Source organism: Bubalus bubalis, chromosome 5 (assembly GCF_019923935.1).
Source record: "Bubalus bubalis isolate 160015118507 breed Murrah chromosome 5, NDDB_SH_1, whole genome shotgun sequence".
Lineage (NCBI taxonomy): Eukaryota > Metazoa > Chordata > Mammalia > Artiodactyla > Bovidae > Bubalus > Bubalus bubalis.
The window spans coordinates 9,393,480-9,409,089 of NC_059161.1; the positions used below are offsets into that span (position 1 = coordinate 9,393,480).

At 40.4% G+C, this 15,610-nt stretch overlaps 1 protein-coding gene across 2 annotated transcripts in view; it reads right to left on the reverse strand.

Annotated features, from left to right (window-relative positions):
* INTS7 (integrator complex subunit 7) overlaps positions 1-15,610 on the reverse strand; it is an 88,500-nt gene that overhangs the window by 5,250 nt on the left and 67,640 nt on the right. The window contains exons 14-19 of one of the 2 annotated variants that reach the window (XR_003109359.3): positions 10,688-10,882; positions 10,022-10,125; positions 8,704-8,772; positions 4,621-4,753; positions 2,663-2,883; positions 1,233-1,331 (exon numbers count right to left, since the gene is read on the reverse strand). Coding sequence is in view for 1 of the 2 variants with exons in the window: in XM_025285434.3 (XP_025141219.2) it covers positions 1,233-1,331; positions 4,621-4,753; positions 8,704-8,772; positions 10,022-10,125; positions 10,688-10,882 (600 nt within the window). In the remaining variant the exon portion in view is untranslated. The remainder of the gene's footprint in view (positions 1-1,232; positions 1,332-2,662; positions 2,884-4,620; positions 4,754-8,703; positions 8,773-10,021; positions 10,126-10,687; positions 10,883-15,610) is intronic. The other variant, XM_025285434.3, reaches the window with a different exon arrangement.

Here is a 15,610-nt window from a genome sequence, read left to right on the forward strand (position 1 = left end):
CACAGAGACACACATCCCCCTTTAATGACCTGACTGCTGGGACGACCAGACAGTTGTACCTTTAAAGTCTACAGTTCCTTATCCCCAGCACCTTTTTTAAAATACCAATTTTTGTTTATTTGAATTTACCCCCAACAGAGGGGAACAGAGGATTAGAGAACAGTAAGGGCCCTTCTCTCCCAATTTCTGAGGTGGGGCACTTCTTTGACAATGAACCAACTCCAGCAGGGAAACACACTATGGAAATTTTCATGTTCAGTTGCTCTCTTTGGCCTTAGGTAATTTTAAATAGACTAAATTCAAATGCAAATGACTCCAAAATTCTAGGATTACATACACCACCAAGTCACCATGGTATAAAAGTCAATTTCCCCCCTCCAAAAAAAAAGTCAATTTCCAATGAAATTTTTTTTAAGCCAAAGACATTTTTAACCTCACTAGTTTTTCTTTCAAAAACATATTAAGAATCCTAAATACACTTTAATTATAGAAAGCTCAAATCTCACTTAAATAAAATGAGGGAAGAAATTGGATCTTTTTGATAATGTTGTTGAGCCACTAAACTAATCAACCCTGGAGACATGGTGCCTTTAGGACTTCTTATCTAGATAATCAATTTTCCTTATTATTCATGTCATTCTGAAATGGAATGTTCTATCATGTGCAGTCAAAAACATTCAAACGGATCCAAAAGTACACTGAAGACATTTATTGATATGGATAATCCAGGGAATCTCTTCAAAGCGACAATTCCCCTCTTTCCCAACAATTTCATTTTTTGAATCAAAACAGCTTTTAAATTTTGAGTGGCTTAACTACTCACTGACCAGCTCCTCAAAACTTGTTATTCACAGACAAAAATGCTTTGGAGGTAGGGCTGGTAATGTTTCACTGGACCTGATTCATTCTAAGTTGGGTCTGAACAGGCTGATTAGACATGGATTCAGCTCAAGATCCTTGTGGGCTACTATGATGAATACCACTCAAATCATTCTTGAAGACAGGTCAGAACTCCAGGTACCCAAATGCCTATCACACTGCATTGGGTGCTGTCAGGTAAGAAAGGAGAGAAGGTTTAACTCCTAAATCAGTTGATGAAGGAAAGGCTTACAACTGAAGAGTGTAAGTTTTATCTAAACCAAAGGTAAGATCCTGAAACAGAGTTCTGCCCCCTGTCATCTTCAGAAGAAAGTATTAAACTACATTAAACCTGAGTGTTCTTCCTATATTACCTTGATGCTGGTAGACTGAAGTTTCTGGAAAAAATATCTCTGAAATGAAAGAGGAACTTTCAGCAGAGAGATGATGGCATTGCAGAGGCAAGCTGTATGCTGGGGGAAAAAAAAGAAAAATGAAGTGAAAATAAATTTCCAAAGTTCATCAATGAATAGTTACTTTCAGGAAGAAGTTTAAAAACTTCAAATGTTCATGATTATTACAAAAGTACACACCAAGTAGGTTAACACAGATAACACTTAGGAACTCATACATCTGTCAAATCACTCCTGCTGAGGTCAGAGATTTACAGCCCTTGGGCCCACCCCACAGGTACGTAGTTGCAGGTAACTGTCAACGTGCCAGTCTGGAGATGTGAAATCACATCTCATATCCCATGGTATGATAACCACATGGCATGGTTAGTAACCTGCTAGGAGGACTAGTCCATCTCCAATACTCTCTTCATTGCAAACCCAATACTTTTCAGCCTTTGGATTTTTCTGACATTTCTGCAGCACCTGATAATGGTCCTCTTCCATGAAATGCCCCTTCACGGCCCCTGCCCTCACTTTTTCTGCCTGCTCCCTTCTCCCATCTTCTGCCCTAAGATTCTCTTCTTTTGCTTGTTCCTTCAGTGTTGACACGTCAGTCCTTTTGTCTTCTCGGTCCACTTGTTCTTCACAGGCAATTTTCTTCACTCCCAGGACATGAAAAATCTCTATGTCATGACAACTTTCATGCATCGCAGTCTATCTCCTTCTGACACCAGACCTATTATCCAACTCTCTAGGTTTGACAGGTTTACAAACAAAACCTTCACCTCTCCCACTGTCCCTCTGTATTCTGTCTCAGTAAAGTATCAACCACTTGTGCACATGGTCTTCTAAGCTGGAAACCCAGAAGTCATGTCTGCATCCTCTCACATCTGATTTAAAGTAAACAAAACAAAACCAAGCCTTGAAAATATTACACCTGAATAATCTTTATGTATCTGTTCTTCTCATTCTTACTCCCATTTTATCAGTGTGGCCCTTACTTTGGATTACTGCAAAAGTCTTGTAACCACCCTTCTTCTAATTCCATGCCCTCCAGGCCATGACCTGTTCTGTTTATATGGAGCCATAATGTACAGTCTTTAGCTTAACCACTTCTCTCCCACCCCCATGTAAAATTCCTAAAGAGGGCCCCCACTGCCTAGGGGATAAGGTCCAAACTCCTGAAGACTGTGTTCAGAGCCTTCTGTCATCTGGCCTCTGCCCACCACCTCTCTAGTCCCGAGCCTGGACATTATACTGCAGCAGTAACACACTGTTCCCAGGAGACATCATGCTATTTTCTGCCTCTGCTTTAGAACATATCGTCTTCTGCCTCGCATTCTCCACACTTCCTTACCTGCCTGGAAAACCCACATGCAAGCGCATCTTCTCTCTGGCTCGCACCTCACCTGTTTTCCCCACCCTTCAGCGGGAATTCCTCTCCTTTTTGTGCCGCAGCTCTACTCTGCACAGAGCTCCATCACTGCACAGGAACTGTATTTGCTTACAGAATCTTTCTTTCTTATCAGACTATGGACAACTTGAGGGAAGATCCTCTTTGTCATTTTTCTATTCTTAGGATTCAATAAATAGTTGTTGAACTGAATTTTGGGTTCAGAAAGTACCAAATCTATAAAAGACAATTTGGAAAGGGAATCAAGATTTAGTAACCACTCCTTTTATGCTGGGCCAGACAATGTGATAGGCATTAGGCATAATCTCACTTAAACTTCACAAAAACTCTATGAGGTAGGTATTTTTCCACATCACAGAAAAGGATATTAGAAATGTGCCTCAAATCATGATCTGCTGATTGGCAGCAGTAGAACTTGACCCGAGGGGTCTTCTCTTACATTGCACACCTACTGAGCAGAAAATTCCCATTTCTTCCATTATATTCAGTGGATTCAAATGTATCAAACTCAAGTTACTGTGTGGCATTTATTTAACTTCTTAGGGTGGAGCTTAGAGGAAATACGAAAATATTTTAACCAATGTCTCACACAAATATGTCTATTTCCTACAAAGATTATCTTTACAACCTTCCTTAGCAACCAATTTCAGTATCAAACAGCTACCTATGTCATTTCAATTCAGCACATACGTACTGACAATCTAATGTGGAAAGCAGTGTGTAAAGCAGAGTCTCTAACCTTGATATCTAATCTGACTCTTTAAAGACACATCCTGTCAATTTTTTCTAAAACACTTGATGAATGACGAGTTCAGAATGAGGAGAGCAGGAGACAGAAGAGAGCTGCAGGGGATATCAGCACCCAGTGTGGGCAGCGCAAGGGACGCCTCCAGGGTGTGAATTTCAAAGGCAGCGCTGCGGGCTGAATGTGCTGCTGTGTCCAGACCCACATGCTGAAGCCCTAACTCCTAATGTGCTGATATCTGAGGGTGAGCCTTTGGGAAGTCATTAAGTTTCGATGAGGACATAAGGGTGGGGTCCCCGTGACAGGAGAAGAGAAAAAGACATCAGAGCCTCCTCTCCCTCCAATTCCTGAGGACACAGCGAGAAAGCAGCTGGCAGGCTAGCAAGAGAGCCCTACCACGAAACAAGCTGGTTGGCACCCTGATTCTGGACTTCTCAGCCTGCAGAACTCTGAGAAAATGGCCATTGCTAAGCTACTATGTCTATTTTTTTTATAGGAACCTGAGTTGAATATGACATTGGAGAAATGGCCAGACAGGGAAGAGGAAATCTGGGTAAGAGTGTCAAGTGTCTTCTGTGATTGGAAAGTCAGGAGATAAAGAGCAGGTGCTCAACAGAACCAAAGGCACCAGAGATTCAGCAGGCTAAGTGGCCAGGTGTACTAAAGGACAGCACGGGCATCGCCTGGCAGGAGCTGATCTACTGACAGTCAGACAATAAGCCCAGTTCTTTCTGTTTTAATTGGCCAGTGGTTTTTAACCCTCGTGTCATGATAGAATCACCTGGGAGCTTTTACAAATACTAATGTCTGGGCCTCGCAGAGATTCAAAGATAACTGGTTTGTGGTGGGGCCTGGATATTGATGTATTTTTTAAAAAGCTTCCAGAGTGATTCTAGAGTGTAGCCAAGGTTGAGAACAACTGCAATCTCAGTTAAACAGTTTAAAAAGGGGGAAAAATAGTTTCATCTGCATTCTGGTAGAGCAGATTTGACATGTTTGTGTGACTACGTAGCCACTACAGATGTGTTAAGTAGCAGCTTTCACAGATTACCATCCTCACAACTACCATGCCGCAAGTACTGTACTAACCCTGTTACAAAACAGGCACAGAGACGTTAACGTGCTGAAGTCACAACACAGTAAGTGCCAGAGACAGACAAAAACTCACTTCCACATAATAACACCTCAATGAAACCAATGCGACTTGCCATGTAAGAAACAGGGGTGTATTTCCGATTGAGAGATTCCACCTCCTCCAAGACATGATTATATACAGACATCATTCTTCTCTCATATTCACTATCAGCATGGGCTGCTCCTGTAGACCCATATTCCTGGAAACTGAAGTCAAAAATAGTATCAATGAATCAACGAAAACAGTAATTTAATGTCAAAATGTGTCAGGTACTTTCCACACACTCATTTAATCTTTAAAATAATGAAGTAGACACTGTTATTTTCATTTCACAGATGAGAAAACTGAGGCTTGGAGACGTGAAGTAATTTGCCTTCAGTCACAATAAGTGACAAGCTGGAATGCAAATCCAGACCTGATTTCAAATTATACAAGTCTTAATCACTTTGGTTGCTAGCTAGATGAAAAATGTTTAATTAAAAATTGTTCCTGCCATGAGGTGAAACAGACAAAAGATATCTGAAAAGGTAACTATCAATCAAGCCAGCAGACAAGGGCCAAATAAGCAATAAAGATATGCAAGTCATCAGATTATGGAAGGAGTTGAGGAATGTCATAGAAGACATTAATCTTGGACAAATCACTACACAAGTAGCAAGGATAAGATGTGAAGAGATGAAAAGTGTGGAGGGTATTCCCCAGCAGGGAAAATGGCATGAAGCCAAAGCAAGCAGGTGAAATGCTCAAGAATGGTCAGCAGAGAGCTACCATATGGAACATGCTGGAAAAAGTTTGATCCAGATTTCTTCAATTTTCTCTCTACTGCCTCAAACCCAAAGATATTTTTTGAAGTATTTCTAAATGGGAAGAGGTGGCAAAACTGCATTCTAACTAAACTTCAACAGGGCTATTAGAAAATGCAATACAGGTAACTTAACTATGTTGTGTTAATACTACTCTTATCACTCCCTTATTATCCTTTTAATGCCTACTATGCGCAGGGTACTTCAGCTAGGTACTTTATAGAGGTTTTTCACTTCACCAGCACAACCACTCTTAAGAGACAGGCATCATTACTTACCTACAGTTTATGCCTAAGAGGCTCAGGGAGATGAAATCACATGTCTATATTCATACAGCTAGGAGTGAGTCATAAGGGATTTACTCACTCCTAGCTCTAAGCGCATGAGTATCTGGCTGGCTCCTAAGCTTTGTTCCCTACTCTGTACTACCTCTTAAGTTGCATTAAGACAAGAACCAAACCTCATTTATATGATGAACTTTAAGGAAAACTACACCACACAATAAAGCATGATGATTTTAAAGTCTTTGACAAAGTGACCTAATAAAAGGGTAAAAAACCAGAATCCATTGTTCCACCTTCAATACAAAAGAAGTATTCCTTTACTTAAAAATAAATTTTACTAAGATATGTTACAAAATCACAAAAATGCACCTTTCCTAGTCAGAACCCCAGTAACCACTGCAGATGGTGACTGCAGCCATGAAATTAAAAGATGCTTGCTCCTTCGAAGAAAAGCTATGACCAACCCAGACAGCACATTAAAAAGCAGAGACATTACTTTGCTGACAAAGGTCCATCTAGTCAAGGCTATGGTTCTTCCAGTCATGTATGGATGTGCGAGTTTGACTATAAAGAAAGCTGAGTCCCGAAGAATTGATGCTCTTGAACTGTGGTGTTGGAGAAGACTCTTGCGAGTCCCTTGGACTGCAAGGAGATCCAACCAGTCCATCCTAAAGGAGATCAGTCCTGGGTATTCATTGGAAGGACTGATGCTAAAGCTGAAACTCCAATACTTTGTCCACCTGATGCAAAGAACTGACTCATTGGAAAAGACCCTGATGCTGGGAAAGATTGAGGGCAGGAGGAGAAGGGGACGACAGAGGATGAGATAGTTGGAAGGCATCACCAACTCAATGGACGTTAAGTCTGAGCAAGCTCTAGGAGTTGGTGATGGACAGGGAGGCCTGGCGTGCTGCAGTACATGGGGTTGCAAAGAGTTGGACGTGACTGAGTGACTGAACTGACTAAATATTCCACTGTATGGATATACTACAATTTATTTGCTCACTCGTTTGTTGACATATTTGGCTCCTTCCAATTTTTGTTGTTATAAATAAAGCTGCTAAGAAAATTTGTGTATAGGTCTCTGTAAAAATGTTTTTCTCTTAAGTAAGCAGGCATAGAACTGGTGGTCATATGGTAACTGCCAAACAGTTTTCAAAGTGGCTGAATCATTTTGTAGTCCCAACAATGTATGAATTCAAGCTCTTACAACTAATTAATACTTGGCATTAGAGGGCTTTTTAACTTTAGCTGTTCTAGCGGGTATTTATCTTACTGTGATTTTAATTTGCATTTTCCTGATATTTAATGATACTAAGCATCTTGTCATGTGCTTATTGGACATTAATATGTCTTCTTTTGTGAAGTGTCTCTTCAAATCTCTTGTCAAGAGCTTTTCTGGTGGCCCAGGGCTAAAGAATCCACCTGCCAGTTCAGGAGACACAGCTTCGATCCCTGATCCAGGAAGATCCCACAGGTCGTGGAGCAACTAAGCCTATGCCCCACAATTACTGAGCCTGTGCTCTAGAGCCCAGGAGACGCAACTACTGAAGCCCGAGCACCCTACAGCCTGTGCTCTGCAACAAGACGAGCCTCCTCAATGAGAAGCCCACACACCACAACTAGAGAGGACCCCTGCTTGCCCCAACTAGAGAAAAGCCTGAGCAGCACCGAGAACCCAGCACAGCTAAATAAATAAGTAAATCTAAAAAAAAAATCTTGTCAATTCTTAAAAATTGGGTTATCTTGAGTTGTATGGTTTCCTTAATATTCTGAACACAAGAACTCTGACAGAATATGTTTGAGAATATTTTCACCCTGCAACCTATCTTTTCATTTTCTTAGTGGCATCTTTCAAAGAGCAGAAGTTTAAATTTTTAAATCCAATTAAACATATTTTTCTTGATGGTAACTGCTATTTGTGTCCTTGCTGACCTCAAGGTCATGGAGATTTTCTCTCATGCAGTATTCTAAAAAGTTTGGAATGAATCAGGTAAGTGGGAAAAAAACAGCCAAGTGGCCTAGTCTGAGAGTAGACAGGACTTCAAAACAGAAGGCCAGGATTTTGATACTGCCTAGAAAAAAAATGGTTAAGTCAATGCTTTAGGATAGAGAAATTTTAAATGCTTTGTTTAAATAGCCAAGACAGGGAAACAATCTAAATGTCTATCGACAGAAGAATGGATAAAGATGCAGTATATATACAATGGAATACTACTCAGCCGTTAAATAGAATGAAATAATGCCATCTGCAGCAACATGGATGGACCTGAAGAGTGTCACACTGAGTGAAGTAAGTCAGACAGAGAAGGAGTATTATCATATGATATCCATTATATGTGGAATCTAAAAAGAAATGATACAAATGAACTTATAAAACAGAAAGAGACTCACAGACTTAGAAAACAAACTTATGGTTGCCGGGGGTGGGGGGGAAGGCATAGTTAGGGAGTTTGGGAAGGTCATGTACACACTGCTGTCTTCAAAACGGATAAGCAACAAAGACCTACTGCATAGCACATGGAATTGTACTCAGTGTTATGCGCCAGCAGTTGTGACATGCTGGATGGAAGCGGGGTGTGGGGGAGAACGGATACATGTATATGTATGGCTGAGTCCCTTTGCTGTTCACCTGGAACTACCATAACATTGTTCATCAGCTATAACCCAATACAAGATAAAAAGTTAAAGTTCAAAAAATAAATAAATGAATATCATAATAGACATCCTTTTGTAAAAAAATAATAATTAAAAAAATAGAATGCTTCATTGATAATATACTGAGAAGTAGGGGACATGGGTTCGATCCCTGGTTGAGGAACTAAGATTCCACTTGCTGCAGAGCAACTCAGCCTGCACGTCACAACTGCTGAGCCTGCGAGCTCCAGAGTCCACGTGCCACGAGAGATGCCCAAGGGCCACGACTGCTGAGCCTGCATGCCCAACCAGAGAGTCCAGGCAATACAACAAAAGATCCCACAGGATGCAACAAAGATACTGCACACTACAATGAAGGCCTGAAAGCCAAATAAATTGTAAATAAAAAATGAAAGCCTTGAAAAAAAATACCTTGCTGATTCTGGGTCCAAAATGAGGGCTTCAATTGCATGAGATATCAGTAAACAGCTCTGCTGCTGTCTGAATTATGTTAAGGTTATACATTATACGTGATAATAGAGAAATGTACTACAGACTTTACATTTGAATATTAAATAAGGCAAGATGAAAATCACCATATTCTTGGTGAAGGTAACTATGTTACTGATTCACACAGTCTGTGGCAGCTTTGTTTTTTTTCCTTTTAAGGGATATATGTTGTCTGTAATAGTTCTAGGAAGGGTGCTTCAGAGGTTCATGTTGGAAAGAGGAACCCAAGCAACAGGCTCTGTGATTCACCCACAAAAGCTCTTTATCTTAGATACAGGTGTTTCACCAATAAAAGTTAAAAACCACCACCACAATAAGGGTCTGTAGAGTGGTTACCCTGGAGATTCCTAGGCTGGGGCTCAAGGGATCTGTTAACCTTCCTGAAATGGTATGCAAACTTTGGGAGGGTATGTGCATATATGCATTTTTCAGGGGAGAGAGTCCATAGCATTTATTAGGTTTTCCATCGGGTAAGGGAAATTGCCATAAATTATTGATGTATAGGTCCCACAACTAAAAATCAATTTATCTCTTTCCTTTTCAAAAAGGATCTAAGGCTGCTAATAAAAAAATATGGAGAACTAAAGATGGCTTAGGGAACAAAAGTGATGACTGAAACAACTGAATATATCATTAATAAAGGTGATGGAATCTAGGGTTGTTAGCTGTGAAGAAAAGAAGGTGAGGCAAGAGAGAAAATGGCTCTCTGGTGGAAAAATGTTTTGTAACTCAAGTGAGCACAAAGACCTCAATACTGATCAGACCTTGGTTTTGGATGCTCTTCTCAAGAGGGAGAAAGACCACCCATCATTGAGTTACCACCTTTTAAACAGCTTGGTTGAAAAAGAAAAGTATAATTATACTGTTCATACTAGATTTCAAAAAAAAAAAAAAAATCATTACTTACAGTAAATTTGTGGGCTTCCCTGGTGGCTCAACTAGTAAAGAATCCGCCTGCAAAGCGGGAGACCTGGGTTCGATCCCTGGGTTAGGAAGATCCCCTGGAGAAGGGAACGGACACCCACTCCAGTATTCTGGCCTGAAGAATTCCATGGACTATATAGTCCATGGGGTCGCAAAGAGTTGGACATGACTGAGTGACTTTCACATTGTAAATCTGTTATTTAATGTATATTTTAGTTATCTAATATATATTTTACTTAAGCATATCTGAAGTATTTACTCTACATTTAAAAGAATACTTCCGATGAACAAGAAATATCAGGCAAGTTTAGGATACAGTTCTACATTCCTCAGAGTTGCTGAATCAGCATCAAAAGATGCCTGATAAAGATCCCCATATCGGGAAGCAAGGCTTCGGAATTCTTCCATGGACAGCTTCATCTATAAAGAAGGAAAAATATCAATTATGATAAATAAACAAACATGCTATCATTATTGTGTAAATAACACAAAAACTGAAACCTAAGAAAAAATCCTCAATTAAAAAATGCAAAAAATATTTCAACTCTTTTTCATTTTCAATTCACTCAGTTTTATAAACTGTTGAGAATTAACAAAGGTGGCAAATGAAACCACAAATGGGCCTAAGATTATAATAATTTACATACCATGTATAGAAACAAAAACCAGTGCATTTTTAGCTTCTTCAAAGTTCTACTAAAATAAATAATAGCTGTGAACATCCCAAAGTTTCTTTAAAATGTATGTCCTTTCTCTTTATATAAATATATAGCACGGAGTGAGGTATCATCAATCATTCTGTCATTTTAATAAGCTTTCATAGCTTGTGTTTTGCAAGACAGATGAGTTTATAAGCATTTGCTGTTGCCTATGAGTCAAACCACTGATTTCTAAATTTCACAATTTTTTTGATCTCACAACTAACCTCAAAAACTTCTAAAGTGTAAATAAAAACTGAACTGAAAATACAGTTAAGACATGCCTGATTGGAGATGCGACCACACCGCTGGAGGTCATTGCCTAAGGTCATGGCAATAGTCGTGGCGATTGCAGGTGGGGGGCTTGTCTTGAGGCTATTGCAAGTGCAGATAAGTTGAGAGAAGGCTTGTAGAAGGTCAATTCTGAGCTTTACAAATTCACACTGAAAACTTAAAGGATTCAGTGGTGTACTGGCAGCCTGGGGGATTAAAAAAAAAAAAAGATGTATTTAAGACAAAGTAAACATAAAAGGAAGATGGTGAAGGATAAAGTATTTGTCGTAGTCTGCGCAAAAGCCCAATAGTTCTAATAGCGATGGATACACACCTGTAACGGGAGGATGTAATACAGAAAGGAAGACACTGTTATTAGTCGCAACTCTGAAAATCTAGGTTCTATCAACCCTGAGGATCCTTCCTTCCTAAATCTGCAAATACCTTACAACACATGGATCAGCTAGACCGTCAGCAGTAAGATACCATATAAAGGATGCTTCATGGACATTAACACTCTCCCCAGATTCCCTTATGACATTCCTACCTTTCTAACCTGAAATTTTCATGCTGGAATCATTTGCAGAATTCTCAAAAGGTGGGAGTGGGGAGAAAAGGAAGGTAAGGCAGGAGAAATATACTGTTAGACAGTCACTGCTTAAAAAGCATGTTGCTGGTAGAGCTGAGGCAAGGGACAGCCAGATTATGTGGGTCCTGCAAACAACAGGCAAAGTTCTGGATTATGTTTTAAATGTGGTTAAAAGGCAGTTTCAACATAACAAACAAAGCATGTTGCCTCATGGCTGCTTTCTTCCATGACTAGTCCAGGTCAACTTTATTTTACTTATTTATTAATTTTTAAAATTTATTTACTTTTGGCTGCATTGGGTCTTCATTGCTGTGCACGGGCTTTCTCTAAGATGTGGCGAGCAGCGGCTACTCTCTAGTGGCGGTGCACAAGCTCCTCGTTGTAGTGGCTGCTGTTGCAGAGCACAGGTTCTAGGGCTCATGGGCGTCAATCGTTGCAGCTCACGGGCTCCAGAGCCCTGGCTCAGGAGTCGTGGTGCACAGGCTTAGTTGCCTCGTGGCATGTGGGATCTTCTCAGACCAGGGATCGAACCTGGTCCCCTGCACTGGCAGGTCGATTCTTAACCACTGGACCACAAGCAAAGTCTCAAGCCCAGATTAATTTTAAAGAGAATTTCTCATTAGACATTTAGAATGGACAGAAAGGCTACCAAGGAATAGGTTATAACACACAAGTTTCAATGAGAATGGAGAAAAATCAGGGATAAGTCTTAAATAGCTGCTGGGCATACACACTGAGGAAACCAGAAGGGAAAGAGACACGTGTACCCCAATGTTCATCGCAGCACTGTTTATAATAGCCAGGACATGGAAGCAACCTAGATGTCCATCAGCAGATGAATGGATAAGAAAGCTGTGGTACATATACACAATGGAGTATTACTCAGCCATTAAAAAGAATACATTTGAATCAGTTCTAATGAGGTGGATGAAACTGGAGCCTATTATACAGAGTGAAGTAAGCCAGAAAGAAAAACACCGATACAGTATACTAACGCATATATATGGAATTTAGAAAGATGGTAACAATAACCCTGTGTACGAGACAGCAAAAGAGACACTGATGTATAGAACAGTCTTATGGACTCTGTGGGAGAAGGAGAGGGTGGGAAGATTTGGGAGAATGGCATTGAAACATGTAAAATATCATGTATGAAACGAGTTGCCAGTCCAGGTTCGATGCACGATACTGGATGCTTGGGGCTGGTGCACTGGGACAACCCAGTCATTTTGGAGCCCAGAAAAATGAAGTCTGACACTGTTTCTGGGACAACCCAGAGGGATGGAATGGGGAGGGAGGAAGGTGGAGGGTTCAGAATGGGGAACACATGTATACCTGTGGCGGATTCATTTTGATATTTGGCAAAACTAATACAATTATGTAAAGTTTAAAAACAAAATAAAATTAAAAAAAAAAACAAACTAGTGACATTTTGGAATAATTCTCAAATTTTGAGGGGAGCTGTCTTGTGCTTTCTTGGATGTTTAGCAGCATCTTTGGCCTTTATCCACTAAATGCTAGTTGTGATAACCATAAATGACCCTAGAATGGAGCTAAAATCATCCCCAGTTTAAAATCAGTGTCCTGGAGAAATCTTTTCATAGGTGCATCAAAATATGTCCAAGAACGTTCATAGCAGTAATGCTTTAGCAGCAAAAAAATGGGAAAAAAAAAAAATTTCCATCAACATTAAAATAAACTGACATATACAGCAGTGAAACTGACCTATAACTTTATGGAACAAGATGGATGAATCTTAGGAATATAATTTAGATAACCAAAACGAGTCAGAGAAAAACACATTATTTCTTTTCATATAAAATTCAAAAACAAGCAGCATAAAACAGTACCTTGTTTAAAAACAGAGCATGTTAAAAATGTAAAGATTCAGGATGGTGGTTACCTTTGTAAGGCAGGAAAAGGTACACAAGCATGGAGGGGCACACACGAACTTTACAAGCTATGGTAATGTCCCATTTTCTAAACTGAGTGCTAGTTCAGTTTAGTCGCTCAGTCGTGTCCGACTCTTTGTGACCCCATGAACCGCAGCACGCCAGGCCTCCGTGTCCATTACTAACTCCCGGAGTTCACCCAAACCCATGTCCATCGAGTCAGTGATGCCATCCAACCATCTCATCCTCTGTCATCCCCTTCTCCTCCTGCCCTCAATCTTTCCCAGCATCAGGGTCTTTTCAAATGAGTCAGCTCTTCGCATCAGGCTGCCAAAGTACTGGAGTTTCAGCTTCAACATCAGTCCTTCCAATGAACACCCAGGACTGATCTCCTTTAGGATGGACTGGTTGGATCTCCTTGCAGTCCAAGGGACTCTCAAGAGTCTTCTCCAACACCACAGTTCAAGAGCATCAATTCTTTAGGACTCAGCTTTCTTTATAGTCCAATTCTCACATCCATACAGGACCACTGGAAAAACCATAGCCTGACTAGTCGGACCTTTGTTGACAAAGTAATGTCTTTGCTTTTTAAAATGCTGTCTAGGTGGGTCATAACTTTCCTTCCAAGGAGTAAGCATCTTTTAATTTCATGGCTGCAATCACCATCTGCAGTGATTTTGGAGCCCAGAAAAATAAAGTCGGCCACAGTCTCCACATTGCCCCATCTATTTGCCATGAGGTGATGGGACTGGATGCCATGATCTTAGTTTTCTGAATGTTGAGCTTTAAGCCAACTTTTTCACTCTCCTCTTTCACTTTCATCAAGAGGCTCTTTAGTTCTTCTTCACTTTCTGCCATAACGGTGGTGTCATCTGCATCATGACACTGTTTCCACTGTTTCCCCATCTATTTACCATGAAGTGATGGGACCTGATGCCATGATTTCAGTTTTCTGAATGTTGAGCTTTAAGCCAACTTTTTCACTCTCCACTCTCACTTTCATCAAGAGGCTTTTTAGTTCTTCTTCACTTTCTGCCATAAGGGTGGTGTCATCTGCATATCTGAGGTTATTGATATTTCTCCCGGCAGTCTTGATTCCAGCTTGTGCTTCCTCCAGCCCAGCGTTTCTCATGATGTACTCTGCATATAAGTTTATACTTGGATATTTGATATCTTTATATACCCTACATAATATATAGATATAATACCTATTCAATATTTAATAAAGTAAAAAATAAAGACCCACCATCTGTAGGCAGATTGCTAAAATGGTTCGTCTAATCATGCTTTCCCACTCCCATCCTAGTCTCCACAACTTGTGTAATCTCCCTTAAAATGTGGATAGAACCTGTAACTTGCTTCTAATTAATGGAATATGGAAAAAGTAATAGATTATGAGGATGTAATTTAGGTCCAATGATCTGACTTTATACTCATCAAAAGGGAGATTATTCTGGGTAGATCACTCCTCATCAGCCACGTCCATTAAAACAGTCTTGAAGGTAAGAGATGTTACTTCCGGCCTTGAGGCTTCCACAAGTCTCACAGCTGTGAGGACATGAATCCTGCCAACAATTACATGAGTTTAGAAGGGGACTCTGCACCCAAATCCCAAACAAGACTGGCCCTGGCTGACGCCTTGACCGCAACTCTGTGACAACACGAGCAGGGCACCCAGTGAAGTCACGCCTGGACTTCTGACTCATGCAAATGGTAAAACAATAAATAATAAATGGGTCCTGTTTTAAGCCACTAAATTTGTGGTAATTTGTTTCACAGCACAGAAAGCTGATACAAACACTTTTTATGAATTTTATTTCTAAGAAGCAAGGTAACTATCATTAACCACTCTACTGGGAAATCAAATACCCAACATTGCTATAGCACCTCCAACAAGCACAGTTTAGTTTGGTTGAAGAAAGTTTAAAAAGCATAATCATCACAGCTGACAACCTCAAATTAGATCATTCATGTGTCAAGGAACAAAAGGGCAATTAGGCTTCCCTGGTCACTCAGCTGGTAAAGAATCCACCTGCAATGCAGGAAACCCCAGTTTGATTGCTGGGTCAGAAAGTTCCCCTAGAGGAGGGATAAGCTACCCACTCCAGTATTCTTGGGCTTCCCTGGTGGCTCAGATATAAAGAATCTGCCTGCAATGTGGGAGACCCGGGTTTGATCCCTGGGTGGGAAAGATCCCCTGGAGGAGGGCATGGCAACCCACTGCTGCATTTCTTGCCTGGAAAATCCCATGGAGAGAAGAGCCTGGTGGGCAACAGTGCATGGGGTGGCAGAGAGTTGGACATGACTGAGCAACTAAGCACATGCTCAAATCATCTCTATTAAAAAGACAGAAAGCTATCATCAAATCCACACTTGTCAAATAAACAAATTTTCTAAAAATCTTAAAAAAAAAGAAAAAAAAACCTCAAAACCGTGATAGTATAGTATTTATA